At 43.8% G+C, this 22260-nt stretch overlaps 1 protein-coding gene across 3 annotated transcripts in view; it reads right to left on the bottom strand.

Moving 5' to 3' along the window:
• Positions 1–22260, bottom strand: part of CERT1 (ceramide transporter 1) — a 110016-nt gene that overhangs the window by 6000 nt on the left and 81756 nt on the right. For 2 of the 3 annotated variants that reach the window (XM_038765455.1, XM_038765456.1), the window contains exons 9-16: positions 20933–21019; positions 19354–19446; positions 18765–18842; positions 6925–7020; positions 5338–5470; positions 3678–3748; positions 2712–2840; positions 1279–1408 (exon numbers count right to left, since the gene is read on the bottom strand). In XM_038765455.1, coding sequence (XP_038621383.1) covers positions 1279–1408; positions 2712–2840; positions 3678–3748; positions 5338–5470; positions 6925–7020; positions 18765–18842; positions 19354–19446; positions 20933–21019 — 817 coding nt within the window. The remainder of the gene's footprint in view (positions 1–1278; positions 1409–2711; positions 2841–3677; positions 3749–5337; positions 5471–6924; positions 7021–18764; positions 18843–19353; positions 19447–20932; positions 21020–22260) is intronic. The other variant, XM_038765457.1, reaches the window with a different exon arrangement.

The following is a 22260-nucleotide window of genomic DNA, read 5'->3' as shown; positions in this document are numbered from 1 at the left end:
AACGCTATGGAAACTTCCACTTTTTACATACCACAGTGCTTTCAGACAATCCCCAAAAACCCCTCTGGCAGGCCCAGGCAATTTCCCTCTCAAATCCAGTCAGGCTGCTCAAGCAGACTGCAAGGAGCCCTTGGCCCCCAATTAGCACAGAACATCGGGATACATTTATTTTCTAATAACTCCACAGACTACTCTGGCACAAAGACTTCCATCTACTCGTACAAGAAAAGGACGGCTCGACTCTCTCCCAAGACTTAAGCCAAGTGCTCTGTGCACGAGTTGCTCAAGAAAGACCACCAATCAATTAGCTATTTCAAGCCTATTGATCTGATACAATTCCAGTGGGGTTGGTGCTACTCTTACACCACGTGAGCAGGGCTGGGCAGGTGTTGGAGTGGGAACAGCACACTGCGTCTTGCCCTGAGTCAGGACATCGTGTCCACGAACCACCCCTGCTAAAGTTCCCTGGGAACAGTCCAACCTCCCACAAGATGCCCAGGTAAACTTGGCTTCTCTCTCTCCCCATCCCCGTCCCCCACCCCATCCCTCTCCCTCAAGTGTCAGCATCAGCTGTCAGTCCCTCTCGTCATCAGCTAAGCCCTGTCGCCCAGTGTTGGGTCCTGAAGCACTGCTCTTTGCTTCTCAGAGATCGCCCAGATGGTGGGGGTGATGTCAAAAAGGCGTAACGCTAACCAGCACCCCTTGGCTCACACAGTCAATTTTTCCCTAGTCGTACGGGTGCACGGGACTTTACGATGGTTTTCACCAGAGCCCAGAAATCACAACACAGATCTGGCTTCTCTGGGGAGTAACACTGAACTGCCACACCTGTTTAAATTTTACTAGATTACATTTGGAAAACCCTTTGAATTTATAATCCCAAATAGGTCTACATGCAGGAAATGTAGCTAATAGGTCTACCCTAAGGGATCCTAGGTGCTAAGGGGTACTGGACAAATTTCAAATCAGGAACTTGTTCTGGGAACACGCTGCTCTTGTTTTGCATCATCAGAAACAGGGTTCTGAATGAAGGGATTGCTCAAGGGATGACTATCAAAAGTCAAAGACGTAGTAACCACCCTTCCCGAAAACAGTAACACTGACAAATGGCAGGGGAAACCTGCCCATCTTTTCCCGTTATTATTCCCTCTTTATCATTAGAACGTGTTTGTTGGTTATTATCTTGAAGAGTTGGCAAACGTGCTTTACTTGTTACAATCCAAATACTACCCAAATGTCATCAAACACACATCACAGCTATTAAAAATCCATACATACCATTGGCTACATAAGTGATCTTGCATAGAATATTGTCTCTGCTTATCTCCTGGTTTCCCTCTGGTGGGCTCACCAAGGTTTGGCAGATCATAGCTATATTTATCTTGGCACGGACACATCGGTTATTTAGCTGCCAAAAAAACCCAACAAAAAACAAAATGTTCAAGCCTTGTTTAAATTCTGCGTATTCAATCCATCCATCAACGGTATTTGTTGAGTGCTTACTATGTGCAGGGCACAGTACAAAGCGTATGGGAGAGTCTAATTCAAGAGAATTATCAGACCCACTGCCTGCCCATAACGCACTGGGTGCTACAGAGATCAGATCAACAAACAGGTCAATTTTGCAACTCCTGGATTTTCTCTCTCTGACAAACACCACATAATTATGTTTCCGTATATTCCCTCCAGAACCAGGGTGCCTTCACTCAGGGTCTCAAGCTTCTGCACATCCACTGGAGGAGTGAGTGGTGCTACGTAGGAGGGGCCTGGACAAGGCCGGTCACAAGTTTCCAGATATTACGAGGGGGAATTTGGGGGTGAGAAATGAGTCAGTGGCGGTCTCTCTCAGCCTCATCCAGTCTGCTGCCTTTTGGCATTGGATAAGGTAATAAAAGGAACAGAGTAGGAAGGAAGGGGTGTGGTCTCCAGGCAGCAGGCCCTCATGCCCAGGCTCCCTCATTCACCAAGTGACTTAAGCGTTCTGGGTGAGGCAGAGCCCCAGGTAGGTAACTCTGCTCGAAGTACCCCCTTCTCTTTTCTCCTACCCAACCCCGGCTCAAGGGAGCGGGACAAGCAGCCCTACCTGGGGCTGCAGAGACCATCATAGGCTGATGGGAGCTGAAAAAAAGCTGTCCTTAACAAGGGGATTAAGATTCTGAGCCCCATGTGGGACAGGGACTGTGTCCAACCTGATTAGCTTGTGTCTACACCAGAGCTTAGTACTGTGCCTGGCACGTAAAAAGTGCTTAACAAATACCATATTTTTTAAGCAGGGGTGGTGGCCAAAAATGGCAGTCAACAAGTGTTCCCTGAAGTGAGGGGAGTGGACAGCAAGGGAAGAAGTGGAGGAGGCAGGAGGAAAGGATCTTCAACCTTCTTAGGCTTCAGGGGACCATGGGAACTGGGTGAAAGGAGCAGGGCAGTAACAAGCCCCTGCTCATTTGCCAAGGACACCCATTTTCGCACCTAATTTAACAGGTGTCACTGTCCATTGCTGGTTCTGACTGGGTGAAATCGCTGTTGGGGTGGCCCAATGCTTCCCCAGAATGATCTCTAAATCCCCCTCCCTGCCCAAAATAATCATTTAGACCAATATTATGTAGAGCTTTACAAAGGTTTCTGAATAGGGCCTTGATAACAATGGCAGCCTCAGGGCCAGGAACATATGCTGCTTTCCTTTCTAGTGGCTATTAAAGAGAGGCAAAACTTACAGGTGCACTGTCGTGATCCACAGAAAAATTACAGACGATCCAAGTTTCCGGGTCATTTTCGGTTAACGCAGGTATCTTTCGAATAGCAGAGAGGTACAATACATCACGCTGAGAAGCAGGCCAAACTCTCTGTAGAGGGAAAACATAGTATTCCGAAAGCCTAAAATAATTACCTTTCTGGTTATGAGCATAGAATTACCAGAGGAAAGATATAAAAAATGGTTAACTAGTAATGGGTCTGGCTCTTTAAATAATCAAAAGGCACATTATTCAGAAATAAAAGGCTGGCAGAAGAGATTATAAAAGAGAGAACCACTGTGAAGAAGCAAGGGAGGAAGACTTGAGTTTGTAGCTTCACAAACTTATGGCATTTCCTAGTTCTCTTTTCTCAGCCGTCTCTCCAGCTTTATAATCATCCTGGCTGCTTACTCACACCTAGCTCACTCCATTTTGTCTATCACCTGGCTCATTAATACGAGGAATGTGGTAATTTCAGAAATCCCTTTTCCAGTCTTGGACCCAAAGGGCTCTCTGCTTCAGCTCTCCCCAAATGTTTATCTGGCTTCCAGGATGCAACAAAGTCTAATCCTGATTTGATGATCATCACAGTTGTCCCTGGTAAGTAGATTTTCTGGTCACTTTTACGTACTGCTTGTTCACTCAAGACAGAGAAGGGAAATACATATTTACATTTGACCACACCTCCAACCATACTTTCTCTCTGATTTCTTTTGCCTCCTTCTGCCCAGGCCACCGCTCATTTATGAATTATTAATGACTTGGATCTCTAGCAGTATTTAATTTCCTCCTAAATTGCTTGACAGAGTTGTTGAAGGCTGTTAAGCACTTAGTACGGTGGCCTGCACCCAGTAACTTATCTCCAGTGTTTAGATGATGATGGATGTGACAAGTCGACTGGAATTCTTTGGGGCTACAAACTGAAGAGATGAAAAATGAAAGGATTACCTTGTGCGTTTGATAAACAATGATTGCATTATCTGATAACGTTTCCACCACATGGAAGTTTTCTATGGTTGCTGAAAGAGAGAGAACTAGAGTCAAATCGGCCCCAAAGCTGGTTCCTTTCTCCTTTCACCTAACATGATGGGATCAATAGTTAACTAAATTGGTCCTAATGACTATATGCCTCTCTTATTTCTGGCCTTAAGAACCATCCTGGACCTTGAGGGCACCCTCCTCCCGGACCCCTCCCCTACGACGGTTGAATAAATGATTGCTTATTTTCTACTGAAGAATCAACAGAGGTTGTTCAAAGGCACCAAACAAAGAACTACTACAAACAGGACGCTCCTTTTCAAGGATGCCTCCCCCTCCTCCACCGAAATAAAACCACTAAAGGAAGTCAATCTGAAGGGAAGAATGGCTCTGGGTGGCGTCATCAGTACATCAGTGCCAGTTATATGGGAAAACAAGACTCCATTGCCAGTGGCACGTAATACAGCTTAGCTTGGCCCTGATTTGATTAATAATGATAATAATAATAATAATGTTGGTATTTGTTAAGCGCTTACTATGTGCGAAGCACTGTTCTAAGTGCTGGGGGGATACAAGGTGAACAGGTTGTCCCACGTGGGGCTCATCCCCATTTTACAGATGAGGTAACTAAGGCACAGAGAAGTGAAGTGACTTGTCCAAGGTCACAGAGCAGAGAAGCGGCAGAGCCGGGATAAGAACCCAATACCTCTGACTCCCAAGCCTGTGCTCTTCCACTGAGCCACGCTGCTTCTCCTGATTACTTAGTAATAATGATCAACTCAATGTCTAAGCCTGACCTCCACAGCTGTGTTTGGTCAGCTGAAGAGGGTTTATTACCCCTGGGCAAGTTCTGGAAAGCTTGCCCCTTTGCTGTACCTAGACACACCTAGAACACGGAGGTTACATTCCTGGGTGGGAAAACCACCATACAATCCTTTCTTCTGACATCCCATCCAGACTGGAGTATGTTCTCTAATACCCCAGCAGTTTAGTGAGCATGTGCTTTTTAGAACAACTGGCTGTACCTCTGGCCGCTCAGCTGAGCTACACCAAACGAAGAAATAGCTAAACTCTGATAAAGGCTTTCAGAAACATCCATCACTATACACCTCAGAAAACAAGAGTTAGGTTCAGGTAATTCTCTAACTGCTTTCAACACTCCCAAAAGCAGCATGGCATAGTGGATAGGGCATGGGCCTGGGAGTGAGGTCATGGGTTCTAATTCCAGCTCCACCACTTGTCTGCTGTGTGACCTTGGGCAAGTCACTTCACTCCTCTGGGCCTCAGTTCCCTCATCTGGAAAATGGGGATTGAGACTGACTGTGAGGCCACTGTTGGGTAGGGACTGTCTCTATATGTTGCCAACTTGTACTTCCCAAGCGCTTAGTACAGTGCTCTGCACACAGTAAGTGCTCAATAAATACAATTGATTGATTTATTGATTGAGTCCCACATGGGACAGGCACTGTGTCCAACTCAATTTGCTGTATATCCACCCCAGTGCTTAGTACAGTGCTGGAACATAGTAAGCGCTTAACAAATGCCATCATTATTATTACACGTTGCTGAATGAATCCAGAAATCAAATAATGAACCAGACAGACAACATTGACAAAATGCAATTTCTTACTTTCCCAGTCATTGCGAACGTCGACATTCCAGAAGTAATTGCAGACTTCATGTCCCGTTACTCCTTTCACGGCATGAGTAGCTTTCAAAGGATCCAGAACAATTCCATTTTCCTCTACCTCCCTTCGGTACACCTAGGGGAAATCTAAGTCAGTTCTGAGACTCCACTTTCAAAGTGAACGCACCAAAACATGGGGGGAACAAAATCAAGACAACTAGATCAAATTCACAGCGACTGCTTAATTAGGGAAGGATTAACACCAAACAGATTCCAGAGTGATTCACTTTTTCATTTTTGTTGCAGTGTAATCTGTTTAGGGCAGTTACTACTGCAACAACATACATTAGCCAGACTGTGAGCTTGAGATCAGATACTCAAAATGTTTAGCTTTCGAAGACCCAAAACCCAGCAGAATTCATCATTCTGGGAGGGGAACTGTAAGTCTAGGACAATTTTGGACTTCCAAAGGTTAGTTCTTTTGAATTTAAAACACTTTTTAGAGAAGCAGTGTGGCCTAGTGGAAAGAGCATGGGCCTGGGAATTAGAGGACCTGGGTTCTAAACTCAACTCTGCTGTGTCTGCTGTGTGACCTTGGGCAAATCACTTAACTCTCCTGTACCTCAGTTACCTCATCTGTAAAATGGAGATTAAGAATTTGAGCCCTATGTGGGACAGAGACTGTGTCCAACTTGATTATCACGTATCTTCCTCAGCCCTTAGTACAGTGCCTGTCACAAGTGCTTAAATACCATTAATTGGAAAAAAAAAAGAGAGAGAGAGACAGAGTGAGCCCCTGAGGACCAGGGACAATATCTAATTCCTACTTGTGTATTCTCTCAGCACTGAATACAGTGCTCTGCACAAAGCTAGCACTTAATAAAAATTATTACTCACTATACCTTGATCTCGTCTCTCTCACCACCAAGCCCTAGCCCACATCCTGCCTCCAGTCTGGAATACCCTACCTCTTCCCAGCCATCAGACCATCACTCTTCCCACCTTCAAAGCCCTCTTAAAAGCACATCTTCCCCACCAAGTCTTCTCCAAGTCCTCATTTTATCTTCTCCCACTCCCTTCTGCATTGCCCTTGCAATTGGATTTGCACCATTCTCTCAGCCCCACAGCACTTATGTGTACGTATCTGTACTTTATACTAATGTCTGTCTCCCCTTGTAGACTGTAAACTCACTGTGGGCAGGGAGTGTTTCCCAACTCTGTTACAGTGTACTCTCCCAAGAGCTTAGTACAGTGCCCTGCACAAAGCAAGCGTTTAAATAAATATGACTGACTGATACTACATACACCTTATCAATCTGGCTAGTGACAGAGTACATGGTTCATATTTCTCATCAGTTGCTCCTGCTAGTTTTAGGCAATCCTTTTACACTACCTATCCATCCTAATTACTCAAGTGGAAAGCTTTGAATCATGCACTGAAAGCATACACCACTGACAGCAGAAGCTAAGTTTTCATAAACACATACTAGTTAACATGTAGGTTTCCCTGAAATGAAAACTAGTAAAATGGCAATAGCGTCAACAACGCTGCACTGAAAACAGATAGGTAAGATACACAAAAGAAGTTACCTTCATTTCTCCTTCTTCTACCACCAACTGCCAGTTGGCATCCCCACCTACGTCTTGCAAAGAGTAAGTCATGTGATTCTGCATCATCTCCTCAACCTTCAAAGAAAGAGACATGCTGTAAGAATTAAGAGCTACATTAACAGCAAACATCCAGACTCTGAAAGAGAATTTTCTGTAATTGTGGGAAGAATAGGATGTTCTACAGAGATCTGAGCTACTGGAGCCAGAGTTAGTAGCTTTTCTAGTTTAGTATTTAGTCCACATTCCAGGTCTTTGGTTAGTGAGTATGACAGGGGTGAAGAGAGAAAAATTAAAGGAAAATTATTAGTGTCAGTATTATTGAACTGACTTCTGTCTCAAAGACCTCTCTTAGCCCAGGCTCACCAACCTTTAAAGACGAGAACAAAGAAAATATTTCCTCTCAAAACAAAAAAAGACAACACATACAAAAATGACCCTAAACTTTTCTGCTATATTTCACTCTTCCCTAGTCCCACTCCTAAATGATATAAATATTGATCAGAAAGGGGCTTCAAAGGGTCATCTATCCCTTAAGTCCACTTCAGGGCTGGAAGAAATGTAGAACTTAATGTAGAGAGATTTCCGAGGAAGGAAAGAGAGATTGAAGGGAGAAATGTCCCATATTCTATCTGGAAGTTCTTTCTCAAATGAACAAACCCAAAGCATCTATCTTCAACTGTATGAGGGGCAAGAGTTCCTCAGGAGGACAGGGACACTGTCACTTGCTTGTTCTGTACTTTCTATGCATTTAGTACAGTCCACTGCACTAAAGAAGGCTCAGTAAATACTACTAAAGTTCTGTTTTCTACTTTTTTGTATTGTGTTATGTGTGGCTGTGTAGAAACTACAATCACACAATCACTTTCTGGACTTCAGTATACCTTATACGTGTGGCTTTACAAACACTTTCATTTTTTACAATTAAAAATACAGAGCCCAGACGTACACCACAAGACATCGACACTGAAGGCATTGATTTAAAGTCTTATTTGGAAATTCTGTAATCCATGTCACATAAAGAAAAATAAATATATCACCACAAGGACCCCATTTTAGAGACTGCATTCACTCATTCATTCGATTGTATTCACTGAGCACTTACTGTGTGCAAAGCACTGTACAAAACACTTGGGAGACTACACTACATCAACAGAAAGATTCCCTGCCCTCAATGAGCTTACTGTCTAGAATAATAATAATAATAGCTCTTGTTAAGCTATTACTATAATAATGATGGCATTTGCTAAGCGCTTACTATGTGCAAAGCACTGTTCTAAGCGCTGGGGGGGATACCAGGTGATCAGGTTGTCCCATGAGAGGCTCACAGTTTTAATCCCCATTTTACAGATGAGGTAACTGGCCCAGAGAAGTTAAGTGACTTGCCCAAAGTCACAAAGCTGACAAGTGGCAGAGCTGGAATTAGAACCCATGACCTCTGGCTCCCAAGCCCGTGCTCTTTCCACTGAGCCACACTGCTTCTCTTATGTGCCAAGCACTCTTCTAAGTGCTGAGCACTGTTCTAAGTGCTGAGCACTGTACAGTGTTGAGCTACCCTAAAACTTCACTTTCCCATTTTCCTGGAGTCTGGAAGGGTAGAAGTGCTGGAACAGGAACATCCAGGCTATTAGAGCAGGACCTTTCATTCATTCATTCAATTGTATTTACTGAGCGCTTACTATGTGCAGAGCACTGTACTAAGCACTTGGGAAGTGCAAGTTGGCAACATATAGACAGTCCCTACCCAACAGTGGGCTCATAGTCTAGAAGGGGGAGACAGACAACAAAACAAAACATGTGGACAGGTGTCAAGTCATCAGAATAAATAGAAGTAAAGCTAGATGCACATCATCAACAAAATAGAATAGTAAATATGTACAAGTAAAATAGAGTAATAAATCTGTACAAGCATATATACAGGTGCTGTGGGGAGGGGAGGGAGGTAGGGCGGGGGGATGGGGAGGGGGAGAGGAAAAAGGGGGTTCAGTCTGGGAAGGCCTCCTGGAGGAGGTGAGCTCTCAGTAGGGCTTTGAAGGGAGGAAGAGAGCTAGCTTGGCGGATGTGCGGAGGGAGGGCATTCCAGGTCAGGGGGAGGACGCGGGCTGGGGGTCGACGGCGGGACAGGTGAGGACGAGGCACGGTGAGGAGGTTAGTGGCAGAGGAGCAGAGGGTGCGGGCTGGGCTGGAGAAGGAGAGAAGGGAGGTGAGGTAGGAGGGGGCGAGGTGATGGACAGCCTTGAAGCCAAGAGTGAAGAGTTTTTGCCTGATGCGTAGGTTGACTGGTAGCCACTGGAGATTTTTGAGGAGGGGAGTAACGTGCCCAGAACGTTTCTGCACAAAGATGATCCGGGCAGCAGCGTGAAGTATAGACTGAAGTGGGGGACAGGAGGATGGGAGATCAGAGAGGAGGCTGATGCAGTAATCCAGTCGGGAAAGGATGAGAGATTGAACCAGCAGGGCAGCGGTTTGGTTGGAGAGGAAAGGACCTGAAGTGCCACCTCACTTCTGCTGGTGTGTGGGGCCCCAACTCTTTGTTGCCACCTCGGTCACCCCCATCTACTTCAGAGCTGAGGTTCCTGCCAAGAAGCACCACTGCCGGCTTGGCCTAGAGCCATCTGTGGAGATCCAGGGTCTCCCCAACTCCAGGGGACGGTTACCTTCCAGTAGGACCCCATACCTAGGATACTGCAGCCTCAGGAGAGAACACTGCACCCAGACAGCAAGGCCTAACAGACAGAGCACGGGCAAGGAAGTCAGAAGGACTTGGGTTCCAATCTCAACTCTGCCATTTGTCTGCTGGGTGACCTTGGGTAAGTCACTTCATTTCTCTGTGCTTCAGTTACCTCATTTGTAAAAATGGGGATTAAGACCGTGAGCCCCATGTGGGTCATAGACTACGTTAACCTGATTATCTTGTAACCACCGTAGCGCTTAGCAGTCCTGGGCACACGGTAAGTGCTTAATAAATATCATTTAAAGAAAGGGCGGGTGAGGGGGCAGGTCACCTTTTAACACCACCTCCTGCTGCAAACTGCCCTGGCACGGGCTGGGTTTACACTCATCATCAATCGTACTTATTGAGCGCTTACTGGGTGCAGAGCACTGTACTAAGCGCTTGGGAAGTACAAGTTGGCAACATATAGAGACAGTCCCTACCCAATAGTGGGCTCACAGTCTAAAAGTCTCCACTCCAGATGCCCAAGCCTGGTATGGTCACTGTGTGCAGGCCTGGGGGAAGCTCTGTGCCTTTCTCATCTACTTAGCCAAAACTGGGCCTGGGGTCACTGTCCTCTCCCTTCTCTCTCCCTCCAATTCCATTTGTGAATGCGAACAACTGTAACTTACCTAGGTTATTACTTAAGACAGAGCAGTATGGGGAGAGGTGAATTCGGGAAAGGTTGGAGGAGAGATGTCATCAGTCCATAGGTCTCACATCTTACCAATTCTTTTTCCCAGGAGCAAAGCTTTCATTGCATCTCTGAATGCTATTAGAGGCCAGTTCAGATTTTAGTGCTTCTCTTTTGGCTAAAGACTTAATGGTAAATTTTTGTTAAGGCTTGACAGATAGCTGTGTGCTGTGATGATGATGATGATGGCATTTCTTAAGCGCTTACTATGTGCAAAGCACTGTTCTAAGCGCTGGGGAGGTTACAAGGCAATCAGGTTGTCCCACGGGGGCTCACAGTCTTAATCCCCATTTTACAGATGAGGTCACTGAGGCACAGAGAAGTTAAGTGACTTGCCCAAAGTCACACAGCTGACAGTTGGCGGAACCGGGATTTGAACCCCTGACCTCTGACTCCAAAGCCCGGGCTCTTTCCACTGAGCCACGCTGCTTCTCTGTAGGGCAGAGGAAGCCAAAGGAGAATTTGTGGAGGAGAGATGAGAACAGTTGAATGTGTGGCAAAGTTGCTGTAACTCTCACCTGTAAAGTTTAATTCTCTGAGTATGAAGGGAACTTTCTCTTGATCTTTAATGCCAAAATTTACTTTAATGAACCATTATAATGGGAATTATATTACCCCAAATCTCAAGAAGTTAAAAGTTGTGCTTCTTTGGTAGCTGTCTCAGCTCCATTACCCGTCTGCATTATGCAATGTTGCTAATTACTGCATGTGGTTGTAACCTTGTGCCTTAATTGTTGCTGGCATCCTGGAAAATATTATGCCTAAGGGTACAAAAAGGTTTCTGTTTTAAACCACTGTTTTCACTGTCTTATAACTTTCTGAAAAATGTCCCTTCAGGCCTGAAACATTTCCTGGTTTGTTGTAGCCTGAAAATAAACAACATTGTACACATATACAGTATGTGGGAATTTAAAAAAAACCTTCAGCGTAGCCATTTTAGAGGAACAGTGCAGTTTTTCATTTTATGTAGGCATTGAAAACTCACAAATGATAGGATTTTAGAAATTTAAGCTTGCTAGGTGATGAAGAAAATAATCCCTTTTTTTAAAATTGCAGATAAGCCCATATGGGATCGCTTTTATTTCTGTGTACTAAAAAATACTTTTAGGGAGGGTACTACTCTTCATCGTGTCTCCAGTCACAGCATTTCTGATGGAGTTAATTTTTACGGGAACAGAGAATGGAGACTAGGCAAGGAAAGGAGAACGTTCATTTTTTTAAACTTCTGCCAAGAATTCAAAGCACTGCTTGGCTCAGTGAAAATTTTGAGTTTGAAACCTATTCATCTGTATTAACATGAGGATTTTATCATCTTCATATGGCAAATAAGGATTTATGAATCTGTAGATGTTTGGCTGCAGGCTTAACATTTCATGCAAAAAATAAATTACTAGGCTGACAGACACTATAAAAATCAAAGCGGCCACCACAGAAGTCCATAGGCAAATCTCACCATAAATTTGCATGGTTGAAAAAATATTAGGACCCTTCACTTTCATTTTCTGGGCTAACTTGGCTTATAAGATCATTATGGACAAGGATCGTGTCCACTAATTCTGCTGTACTGTACTCTCCCAAGTGCTTACTACAGTGCTCCATACATAGTAAGTGCTCAATGAGTACCACTGATTGATATCATGGCTTTTATTAAGCAATTTTGCCATACTGTGCAATCTAGATGGTCACCCTGTAGTAACAAATCCTTGCAAGGATTGGAAACAAGAAAGGGCTCCACTAAGGTGAAGCTAGGAGACTCATTCTTTACATGTAAATGAACCATGTGGAAAATAAATTAATTACCTGGTGTTTAAGCTTGCTGTCCAGACTTACTGGTGAATGAGTGACAAGAGAGAACTGATCCAATGAAGGGTCGGTAACATAATTAGCTTTAATTCTATTTGTTCTGATGATTTTGACACCTGTCTACATGTTTTGTTTTGTTGTCTGTCTTCCCCTTCTAGATTGTGAGCCTGTTATTGGGTAGGGACCATCTCTATATGTTGCCGACTTGTACTTCCCAAACAGTACGGAGCTCTGCAAACGGTAAGCACTCAATAAATACGATTGAATGAATGAATGAATTCTCTGGCTGGATTGGACTTAAAATCCTTCCTGAATATCAGACTTAAAAGACAGTGTGGTTCCCTTATTTTAGGATGGAAACTAAGTCCCAGAATATGCTTTAGCAATGCCATTTTCCATCATCCTGGAATGCACTGTGGTGCTAACCAAGTGGTAACCACAACGCAAAGAACTGCTTTAATATTTTAGGCCTGCCCTGGATGCAGTCCTGGGACCCAAGATTTAGGTTCAGCTGGGATTTATGCTAATGTGAGGGGCTGAGGTTGCTGATGGGCTTTTTTTTTTTTTTGCAGGCAAGCTGTACAAGAACGAAACTGAGGATGCCTCTGATTCTGTTTCCCAGGGTTTTCTTTGTAGCAGATCTGCTCTTGCTGGGCACTGAACTATTTTTTTTTTTTTAAAGGCATTTACAGAAATACAGGAATCATGGAATCCTATGGTGAGCTGGCAACACTGCTAAAAAACTCTCAATCTTGAGAAAGGAATGAAAATTGTGAGTTGTTAATATTCTGAATGATGCCTTCAGCTGAAAGTAACCTGATGCCGACATAAACTTAATAGGGTTACAAACCACCCTGTCAAAAACAGGAAAGTGTAAATTCCAGTAACAGAGATACCGACTTCCCCTGTTCATTTGTGTAAATGTACATATTTTAGTGAAATTCAGGTTATTTGCCCAAGATAATTTCTTCACTTTTCCAGACATTGTTTTTAAAGTCCGTTTAAAAAAAGGTTTTTAAGATACATACATGCGTGTACACACACACACACACACACACACACACACACACACGTGTATTGATTCTCACAGTTTTAGCAGGTAAAGGACTATCCACCGTAATTTGAGGGGAAGGAATGTAGTCATAGATTTGCTGCCCCAAATAATCAGTGCATAACTTAGAAATGTAAGCATTTACATGCAAAGCATGCTTTAAAACATATATGCTTGCCAATGCAAAACCCAAGAGAAACTACAGTGTGTTTAAAAAGAACCCAAATGCAGTAGCCGATTGTCAACCAAAGAATTAGTTTTGTTCACAGAGCTAAATGAGATTATATATTTCCAGAGAGGTTGTTTAGAAAAGTCATAAGACCACAAACCATGCCACACTGGCCCGGGTTAACACTACACCTCTCTGAGGGGCACAGAAAGCAAGGCCAAACAGTGGGATTGACAGCTGTCCTACACAACATCTGTCCTCAAGGATAGCCTGCCACATATCTTTTTACTTCTTTTAACCTTCTCTTATAACAACCTATTTTGTAGCTCATTTATGCCTTAATTGAGCCTCTTCTTAAACTATACTGTCTGCTAGATGTATTCTCTGAACAAAGGAGGAAAGAAAACAGTACCCAAAGATTTTTCTTTTAACTCTAAACTTCGAGCATAAGTCCATTTATTTAATTCAAGTAGCTGCATCCTTCACAAAGAGGACATTTTGTTCCAAGGTATTTAAGGTTCCTTTAGGAAAAATGAATAGAAATGATCAAAGGTGTTTCCTATCAACCAGCCGCTGGAGTGGTTTAGTTTTCAGTAGATTAAAAGTGGATTGTAAATTTGAGGAATGAGATTTCTTTTGCCCATGAGGGAACAGATCCTTCTGAATTACACATACCATAAACTACTGAATAGAGATTCCATACATTTTTTTTTTTAACAATGCTTGTTAAGCACATACTACGTGCCAGGCACAAAGCACTGAAGTATATACAAGCCAATCAGGTTGGACACAGTCTAGGTCCCACATGGAGCTCACAGTCTCCATAAGAGAGGGGAGGGCAGATACTTAATCCTCATTTTATGGATGAGGAAGCTGTAGCACAGAGAAGTTGTGACATGCCCAACGTCCCACAGCAGGAAGTGGCAGAGCTGGGATCAGAAACCCGGGTCTTTGGAATCCTAGTTCTGAGCTCTTTGTACACTTCTTCTGCGTTTTTAAACATTATTCTAATCATGAAAAGAGCTCAAACACTCAAGATTTTTGTTTTGGTGGCAGAGGGGATACATCAAGAATCTGTGTTTGCATGGCCATGGGTTTGGGGGTGGCAGGGAGAGGGAGGAGAGGGAAGAGAGGGAAGAGAGGGAAGAGAGGGAAGAGAGGGAAGAGAGGGAAGAGAGGGAAGAGAGGGAAGAGAGGGAAGGGCGAGAGAGAGGGAGAGGGAGAGAAGGACAGAGAGAGAGAGGGAGAGAGGGAAAGGGGGAGGGAGGGAGGGAGGGAGAGAGGGAGAAGGGGAGAGAGGGAGAGGGGGAAAGGGGGAGAGAGGGGGAGGGGGGAGAGAGAGAGGGAGGGAGGGAGGGAGGGAGGCAGGGAGAGAGGGAGAGAGATATATATATATCTGCCAGCATGGCTTACTGGACAGATCACAGGCCTGGGAGTCAGAAGGACATGGGTTCCAATTCTGGCTCCGCCAATTGTCTGCTGTGACACCTTGGGCAAGTAACAACTTCTCTGTGCCTCAGTTACCACATCTGTAAAATGGGGATTAAGACTGTGAGCCCAATGTGGGACAGGAACTGTGTCCAACCTGATTATCTTGTTATCCATGTTAACCCAATCACTCGTCTTATCCCGCCTGGATGACTGCATCAACCTCCTTGCTGACCTCCCAGCCTTCTGCCTCTCCCAACTCCAGTCCATACTTCACTCTGCTGCCTGGATAATCTTTCTACAAAAACGTTCAGGACATGTCACCCCACTCCTCAAAATATTCCAGTGGTTGCCCATCCACCTCCACAAACAAAAACTCCTCACCGTTGGCTTAAAAGACTCAATCACCTTACTCCCTCCTACCTCACATGGTTACTCTCCTACTACAACCCAGTCTGCACACTTTGCTCCTCTAATACTAACCTTCTCACTGTGCCTCAATCTCGCCTATCTCACTTATGACCCCTTGCCCATGTCCTGCCTCTGGCCTGGAACACCCTCCCTCCTCAAATCTGATAATTATTCTCCACCACTTCAAGGCCTTACTGAAGACCCATCTCCTTAAGGAGGTCTTCCCTAAGTCCCTCCGCCCCGCTTCCTCTTCTCCCACTTCCTTCGGCATCACCCTGACTTGCTCCATTTCTTCTTCCCCCCTCCCAGCGCCACAGGACTTATGTACATATCTATAATTTATTTATTTATAATAATGTCTGTCTCCCCTCCTCTAGACAATAAGCTTGCTCTGGGCAAGGAATGTGTCTGCTCATTGTGTACTGTACTCTCCCAAAGGCTTAGTACAGTGCTCTGCACACAGTAAATGCTCAGTAAATTTTCCTCAACTGTGAAGTGGGGATTAAATCTGTATTCTCCCTCTTACTTGGAGAAGCAGCGTGGGTGAGTGGAAAGAGGACGGGCTTTGGAGTCAGAGGTCATGGGTTCAAATCCTGGCTCTGCCAATTGTCAGATGTGTGACTTTGGGCAAGTCACTTCACTTTTCTGGGCCTCGGTTACCTCATCTGTATAATGGGGATTAAGACTGTGAGCCCCGTGTGGGACAACCTGATTACTTTGTAATTTACCCAGTGCTTAGAACAGTGCTTTGCACATAGTAAGCGCTTAATAAATGCCATCATCATCATTATTATCATTATTATTATTAAATATTACTGAACTGAACTGAATCTATGCCAGAACTTTGAACAGAGTCTGGCACATACTAAATGCTTAACAAATACCACAATTGTTATTATTACTACTATTATTACCAACTCTATTGTATTTTACCCTTCCAAGAGCACAGTACTGGGCATGGTGACAACAGTAAAGTTTTTTGCTGCTGAGCCCCTGACTGTAATGTGGAAAATCTAGCAAGTGGCAGTCACCACCCTCAGAGCAGACCTCTGGGGGTGGCCACACTTGGGAGGTGGAAATGCTGATGGCCAGCAGTAGGCCTGTTTTTTCTTCTCACCCTTTTTGAAGGAGGGGAGGGCAGGAGGGAAGCAGCAGGCCCTGGTAGAAAGAGCACAGGCATGGGAGTCAGAAGATCCGGGTTCTAATTCTGGCTCTGCCTCTTGCCTGCTGTGTGACCTGGGGCAAGTAGCTTAACTTCCTGGCCTCAGTTACTTCACCTGTAAAATGGGGACTAAGACCGGGAGCCTTATACACGACAAGGACCGTCTCCAACCCGATTATCTCATATCTACCCCAGTGTTTTGGACAGTGCCTGGCACAAAGTAAGGTCGGGGGGTGGGGAAAGAGAGAGAGAAGGTAGGGGTACAGTTTCTTTAAAAAATGTGGGTTTTGTTTCCTTTCCTATAGAACAAGCTGATCTTGTACGGTTTTTAACAACACAGAAAATATGTCAGAGAACACTGATAAGTCTTGTTGGACTGACTGAACATGCCCAAGGATAACAATCTGCTTATGATTAATTTCAAAACCCTTGCAAGCTTTCAGTGGCTTTCTTTGCTCCCAGAGGAAAAAATGCTGCAAGTCTGATAAAAATGCCTCTGAGGTAAAATGGCAAAGGTTTATGTCCAACAGAGATCACATTTCTTAACCATTACCCTAAAGTTTCTTAAATCTCCTTCTAAACAAGGAAATTCCAAACCCTTCTGCATACACCACTGTTGAGTACAATTCCAGGAGCAGGTATACAAATGGGGCTTCTGAGACCCATAATTCTTCAACCCACTTTTTGTTGTACTTAACGTCCAAGAACTACATCTCCAAGCGCCTCTGTGCAATCTCAAAGCTTGGAAAGCTACTAAAACAGCACTATCTCAGATGCAATTTCTAAAAGCACACCAGATACATTCGTGTTCATCTACACGTGTTCAAGCCACAAACCTATGGATAGCGAACCACCCTCATATGATCAGCAACCATGGGGGCAGCAGTAGGAGTTGAGGAAGCATTTCCAACTTCTGGGTTCCTACAATTCCAGAAGAGGTGGTGGTTTTGCTCGATTTTACTGCCCCACTGCCCAGCCCCAGCTTCCTGCACCTCCCTTACCTGACTCCTTTGGTCGCTGCAGCCCACTTCACTCCTGTGCTGGCAATTTGTCACAGATGCTAAGAAAACAAGGTGTGGCCAAACAGCACTCAAGCTTCTTTCTTCTACAACTTCCATTAAAGCACCACTAAACTGCCACTAAACCACCAAATAAATGCCTGCTGTTAATTTTGCAAGGTCCCTCCAGGACCCTGCAAAACCTTAAGGCTGTGGGGAAGGGTGAGCCAAAGGGAAGGTTCAGAAGGCAGAGGCGGCGGGCTCAACCCCCAAAAACGGCCTCCACTTGCTTAACAGTTGGAAGGACATCTTCCAACTTCCAAGAGAAGCAGCGTGGCTCAGTGGAAAGAGCACGGGCTTTGGAGTCAGAGGTCATGGGCTCAAATCCCAGATCCCCCAACTGTCAGCTGTGTGACTTTGGGCAAGTCACTTAACTTCTCTGGGCCTCAGTTACCTCATCTGTAAAATGGGGATTAAGACTGTGAGGCCCCTGTGGGACTACCTGATCACCTTGTAAACTCCCCAGTGCTTAGAACAGTGCTTTGCACATAGTAAGCACTTAATAAATGCCATTATTATTATTATTCCAGTTTCCTCAGTCTCTAGGATACTCTAGACTGGGGTAGAATCTAGTCTCACGAAGAGCAGTTCTGACAGAAAAAAGAATTTTTTTCTCCGGAAGCCATAATCAGTAGTTAACAATTGAAGCTATTTCAATTCAAAGTTCACATCAATGTAAAATTTAACTTAATGTAGGGTCAAAAATTTTTTCTTTTCCTAGGGCGAATGATTTTAATTGGAGAAAGTGTGTCTCTAGCATTTTCCCCAGAAGTGCTCAAATACTTTCAAATGTGCCCTAGATTTCACCCAGGCAGAAATCAAAACTGGTCAGACCAACTTTCCTGACTCCAACTATCTAAAAGTGATTATACCATAAAGAAAAGGAGCCTGAATATACAATGACAATGAGAGACGTCAACAGTTCACAGGATGTCAAGGACTAAGAATTTCCAAATAAAGATGGAGATATTTTAATAAGCATAATTCACCTACCCCTCATCTTGGGCCCTTATTCTTGCTCCTACAAGGCGAGTCACAGTCACAACTGTTCACCCTCAGAATGTCGAACCTTTTCTCAAAAGACTTTAGTTTTTGTTTTAGCACATGCTTTACTCTTCAATAGCTCCCTTGTGTATGTCCCAAGAGGTTGAGAGGGTGCATGCAAACATAATGACAGCTTAGTAGAAGAAGGATGCCTTTTTACTGCTTATGGCAACTGGTTTAGAAGAGGAAACCCAAACCAGTGACCTAACCAGAAAAATCCCAGGAACTAGAAAGCAGGATGAAATACAGCACAGAGTGACATAAGCCCCTCGATGCATTTATACAGTACCTGGGTGCTGAATCTGTGAACATCGTCAGAGGCACTGACTAGATCAATGGAAGACATGGAGGAAGAGCGACTATAGGGCTACCAGAGACAGACAAAGAAAAAACCAAGTCATCAGAACAAAGGCACCACAGAGCATTCAGTACCAACTTCCAAACACAAGATAAAGAAAAGGAAAAACAAAGCACCATAAGAAACAAACACAGCGGCAAATACTGACTCCATGGACCTATTATGTGCCAGCAGCTTTGCAAAGAATGTAGCATTTCCAGTAACAGAAAAAATGTCACTCGGCTCCGGTGAAGATGAGAGTTGATATATTTGGACTGGGTTTTTTTTTTTTGGTTTGTTTCCCCCGATTACGTCTCTTGGGACAGCCCCCTTTAAATTTTCTTGCGGGCGCTGCAAACAGTGAACTGCGTGGAGACATTTGGCACAACTTAAAAAAAAATTAATACATTTAAAAAGAAAGTACTGTCCAAAACTGAAACGGAAAATTTGGACTTCATGCTAAACTTCTCCGACCAAAATCACGTAAAAGACTTCTGAGACAAACCACAGAACTTTCTGCAAATTTGGAAGAGAATCTTACCTTCTGGACAAATCTATGGGTCCCCACGGCAGAAAAGGCATCACCAGATTGTAAGGATGGAGGCCAGTGTAATCTGACTTTTTCACTATGAGACTAAAAGGTTGGGGAGGGAAAGGGGGGCAAAAAAAAGAGTTAAGATTAGAAAGTTACGAGGCAAAAGTAATTTTGTGATCCAGATAGAGGCTGCCTCCCCTGCAAGCCACACTTGGGAGGAAATGGGGCAGGTTTTCAGCTCTTCTTTCAACCTTGAGGGAACCCCCACCCCCCCAACCCTACCAAAGCCCAACATAGTGATGGCCTTCAAGTACTTCCCAGCCCTCTTGGCCTTGGATACTACCCTCCCTCCAACCTTTAAAAAAAAAAAAATTAGCCAAAGTGGGCCAGATAGCAGAATAAACAGTGCACTGTATCAAGATGCACTAGAATTTTGTGTTTGTCAAAAAGAAAAGTTATGAAGCATGGTACCCAGGAGCTGCAAGGGTTCTCGTGTTTTGACCTTCGAAATTCTCTTCAAAGCACTGATCAAGACATCTGAAGAGAATAAGTAGAACAATCCTACTTAACAATCCCTCAGACTGGGCCTCAGTTACCTCATCTGTAAAATGGGGATTAAGACTGTGAGGCCCCTGTGGGACAACCCCATGTGAGACAGGGACTGTGTCCAATCTGACTGTATTGTATTTCCCCCAATGCTGGGGCACTTTAAATACTTAACAGATACTACAGTTACGAAGTTAAAGGAAGTTTGAGAAGCAGTGTGGCCTAGTTGAAAGAGGCTGGGACTGAAATCAAAGGACCTGGGTTCTAATCCCAGCCCCGCCACGTATCTGCTGTGTGACCTTGGACAAGTCATTAAGTTCTCTGTGCCTCAGTTCTCTCACTGACAAAATGGGGATTCAACACCTTTTCTCCCTATCATGCAGGACCTGATTATTTTATTTCTACCCTGGAGAAGCAGTGTGGCTCAGTGGAAAGAGCACGGGCTTTGGAGCCAGAGGTCATGGGTTCAAATCCTGGTTCCGCCACTTGTCAGCTGTGTGACTTCGGGCAAGTCACTTAGCTTCTCTGCGCCTCAGTTACCTCATCTGTAAAATGGGGATTAAGACTGTACAACCTGATCACCTTGTAACCTCCCCATCGCTTAGAACAGTGCTTTGCACATAGTAAGCGCTTAACAAATGCTATCCTTATCCTTACCCTAGTGTTTAGTACAGTGCTTGGCACATAATAAGCACTGAAGTACTTAAGTCCTCTAGACTGTGAGCTCATTGTGGGCAAGGAATGTGTCTGTTTATTATATTGTACTCACCCAAGCGCTTAGTACAGTAATTTGCACACTGTAAGCACTCAATAAATATGACTGAAATATCACAAATAACAACAATAATAATAAAAACGAAAAGAACCCATTCCATATTCCCTTGGTTCAGTTTTACAACAGTATGAACATTTACCATTTTCTTTCATTAACAAGTTCTCTGAACTTCAGTAAAACATTTCATAAGGTCTAAAAGACTGAATGTATTACAGGATTTTAATCTGACATAATAATTTGATTTAGAATTTAAGATAAACATACCTGTTCTTCTATTTTATCTTGTCTGTCAAGCGCAGCTTCAACAGCATCAAAGAATTCTTCCTCATTTATCAGACTATTTGGACCTTCCTAATTCAAAACATAGAACCAGAAAGGAGTTAAAAACATTAAAAACAACCGACTCCCTATAGGCCATTTGAGCAGCTAAAGAAATCCGATATATACAAAACACAGACAAAGAAAAACTTCTAAATTTTAACCCAAAGTCATGAAGTGCTCCCTTTCCCAAGTTTTTTTGCATCTCCTGAGAGTGTCTCTCATGGGAATAGTTTCCATTTTAGAAAATTAAATATGAATTTAACAAGACAGTTCACTGTCCCCAAGCACTATGAATACACACCAAAATACACAAACTGAGATTGGAATTTCAAATTCCTAGATAAAACTAATTTGTGAAGTTAACCAAGTTAGTATTAAAGGGCAAACTAGGAGAAGGGTGGCAGGTATTTTCACCCAGATATGTAGCGGTTTGAGGTGGAGAGAGCAGGCTGCGGCAATGTCAGAGTCCCTGTTTCAATAGGGCCACCAGGACACCACTATGTCACCATCAATTTAGGGTTGCTCCAGCAGCTCCCTCCACCATTCAACAGGCATCCGTGATTTTGCAAAATGCAACTGATTTTGCAACTGGTCATCCCACTGCATTTAACTTTCCTCAGGCAGCTAGCATTTTTGCCCCCTTAAAATCCTCTCACGTCAAACTACTACAAAAATATCATTTGATTTCAGAAGAGCATACGGCATAGTAAAGGGAACAATTTTAAAAGAAATAAGGTACGGACTGAAGATTAGGACTAAATGCTCAAGAAGACAAGAATCTTCTCCAGATTCTGTACTGATGTTAGCAAATCTTGGTGTGAAATGCAATAAGAACAATTCTGAGGCACAGTCTCGAGTTAGGTATTTGAATCATTAACGGAGAATTTATCCAAATGGAAAATTAAATTTCTAAACCAAATAATCCAACTATAAATTCTGCATTCTGTTGTTTGATACTTCAGTAATAAAATTGGCATAGTTGAAACATTCAAAGTTACTGTTAATAATAGTATTATTAATAATAGTTAAGCGCGTACTATGTGGCAATCGCTGTTCAAAGCACTGGGGAAGATCCAAGTTAATCAGGTTGGACAAAGTCCTTGTCCTACATGAAGCTCACACTCTTGATCCCCATTTTACAGAAGAGAAGCAGCGTGGCTCAGTGGGAAAGAACACGGGCTTTGGAGTCAGAAGTCATGGGTTCAAATCCCGACTCCGCCAGTTAGCTGTGTGACTTTGGGCAAGTCACTTCACTTCTCTGGGCCTCAGTT

This window comes from Tachyglossus aculeatus, chromosome 23 (genome assembly GCF_015852505.1).
Source record: "Tachyglossus aculeatus isolate mTacAcu1 chromosome 23, mTacAcu1.pri, whole genome shotgun sequence".
NCBI lineage: Eukaryota > Metazoa > Chordata > Mammalia > Monotremata > Tachyglossidae > Tachyglossus > Tachyglossus aculeatus.
This window is presented reverse-complemented; position numbering and strand designations above follow the sequence as displayed.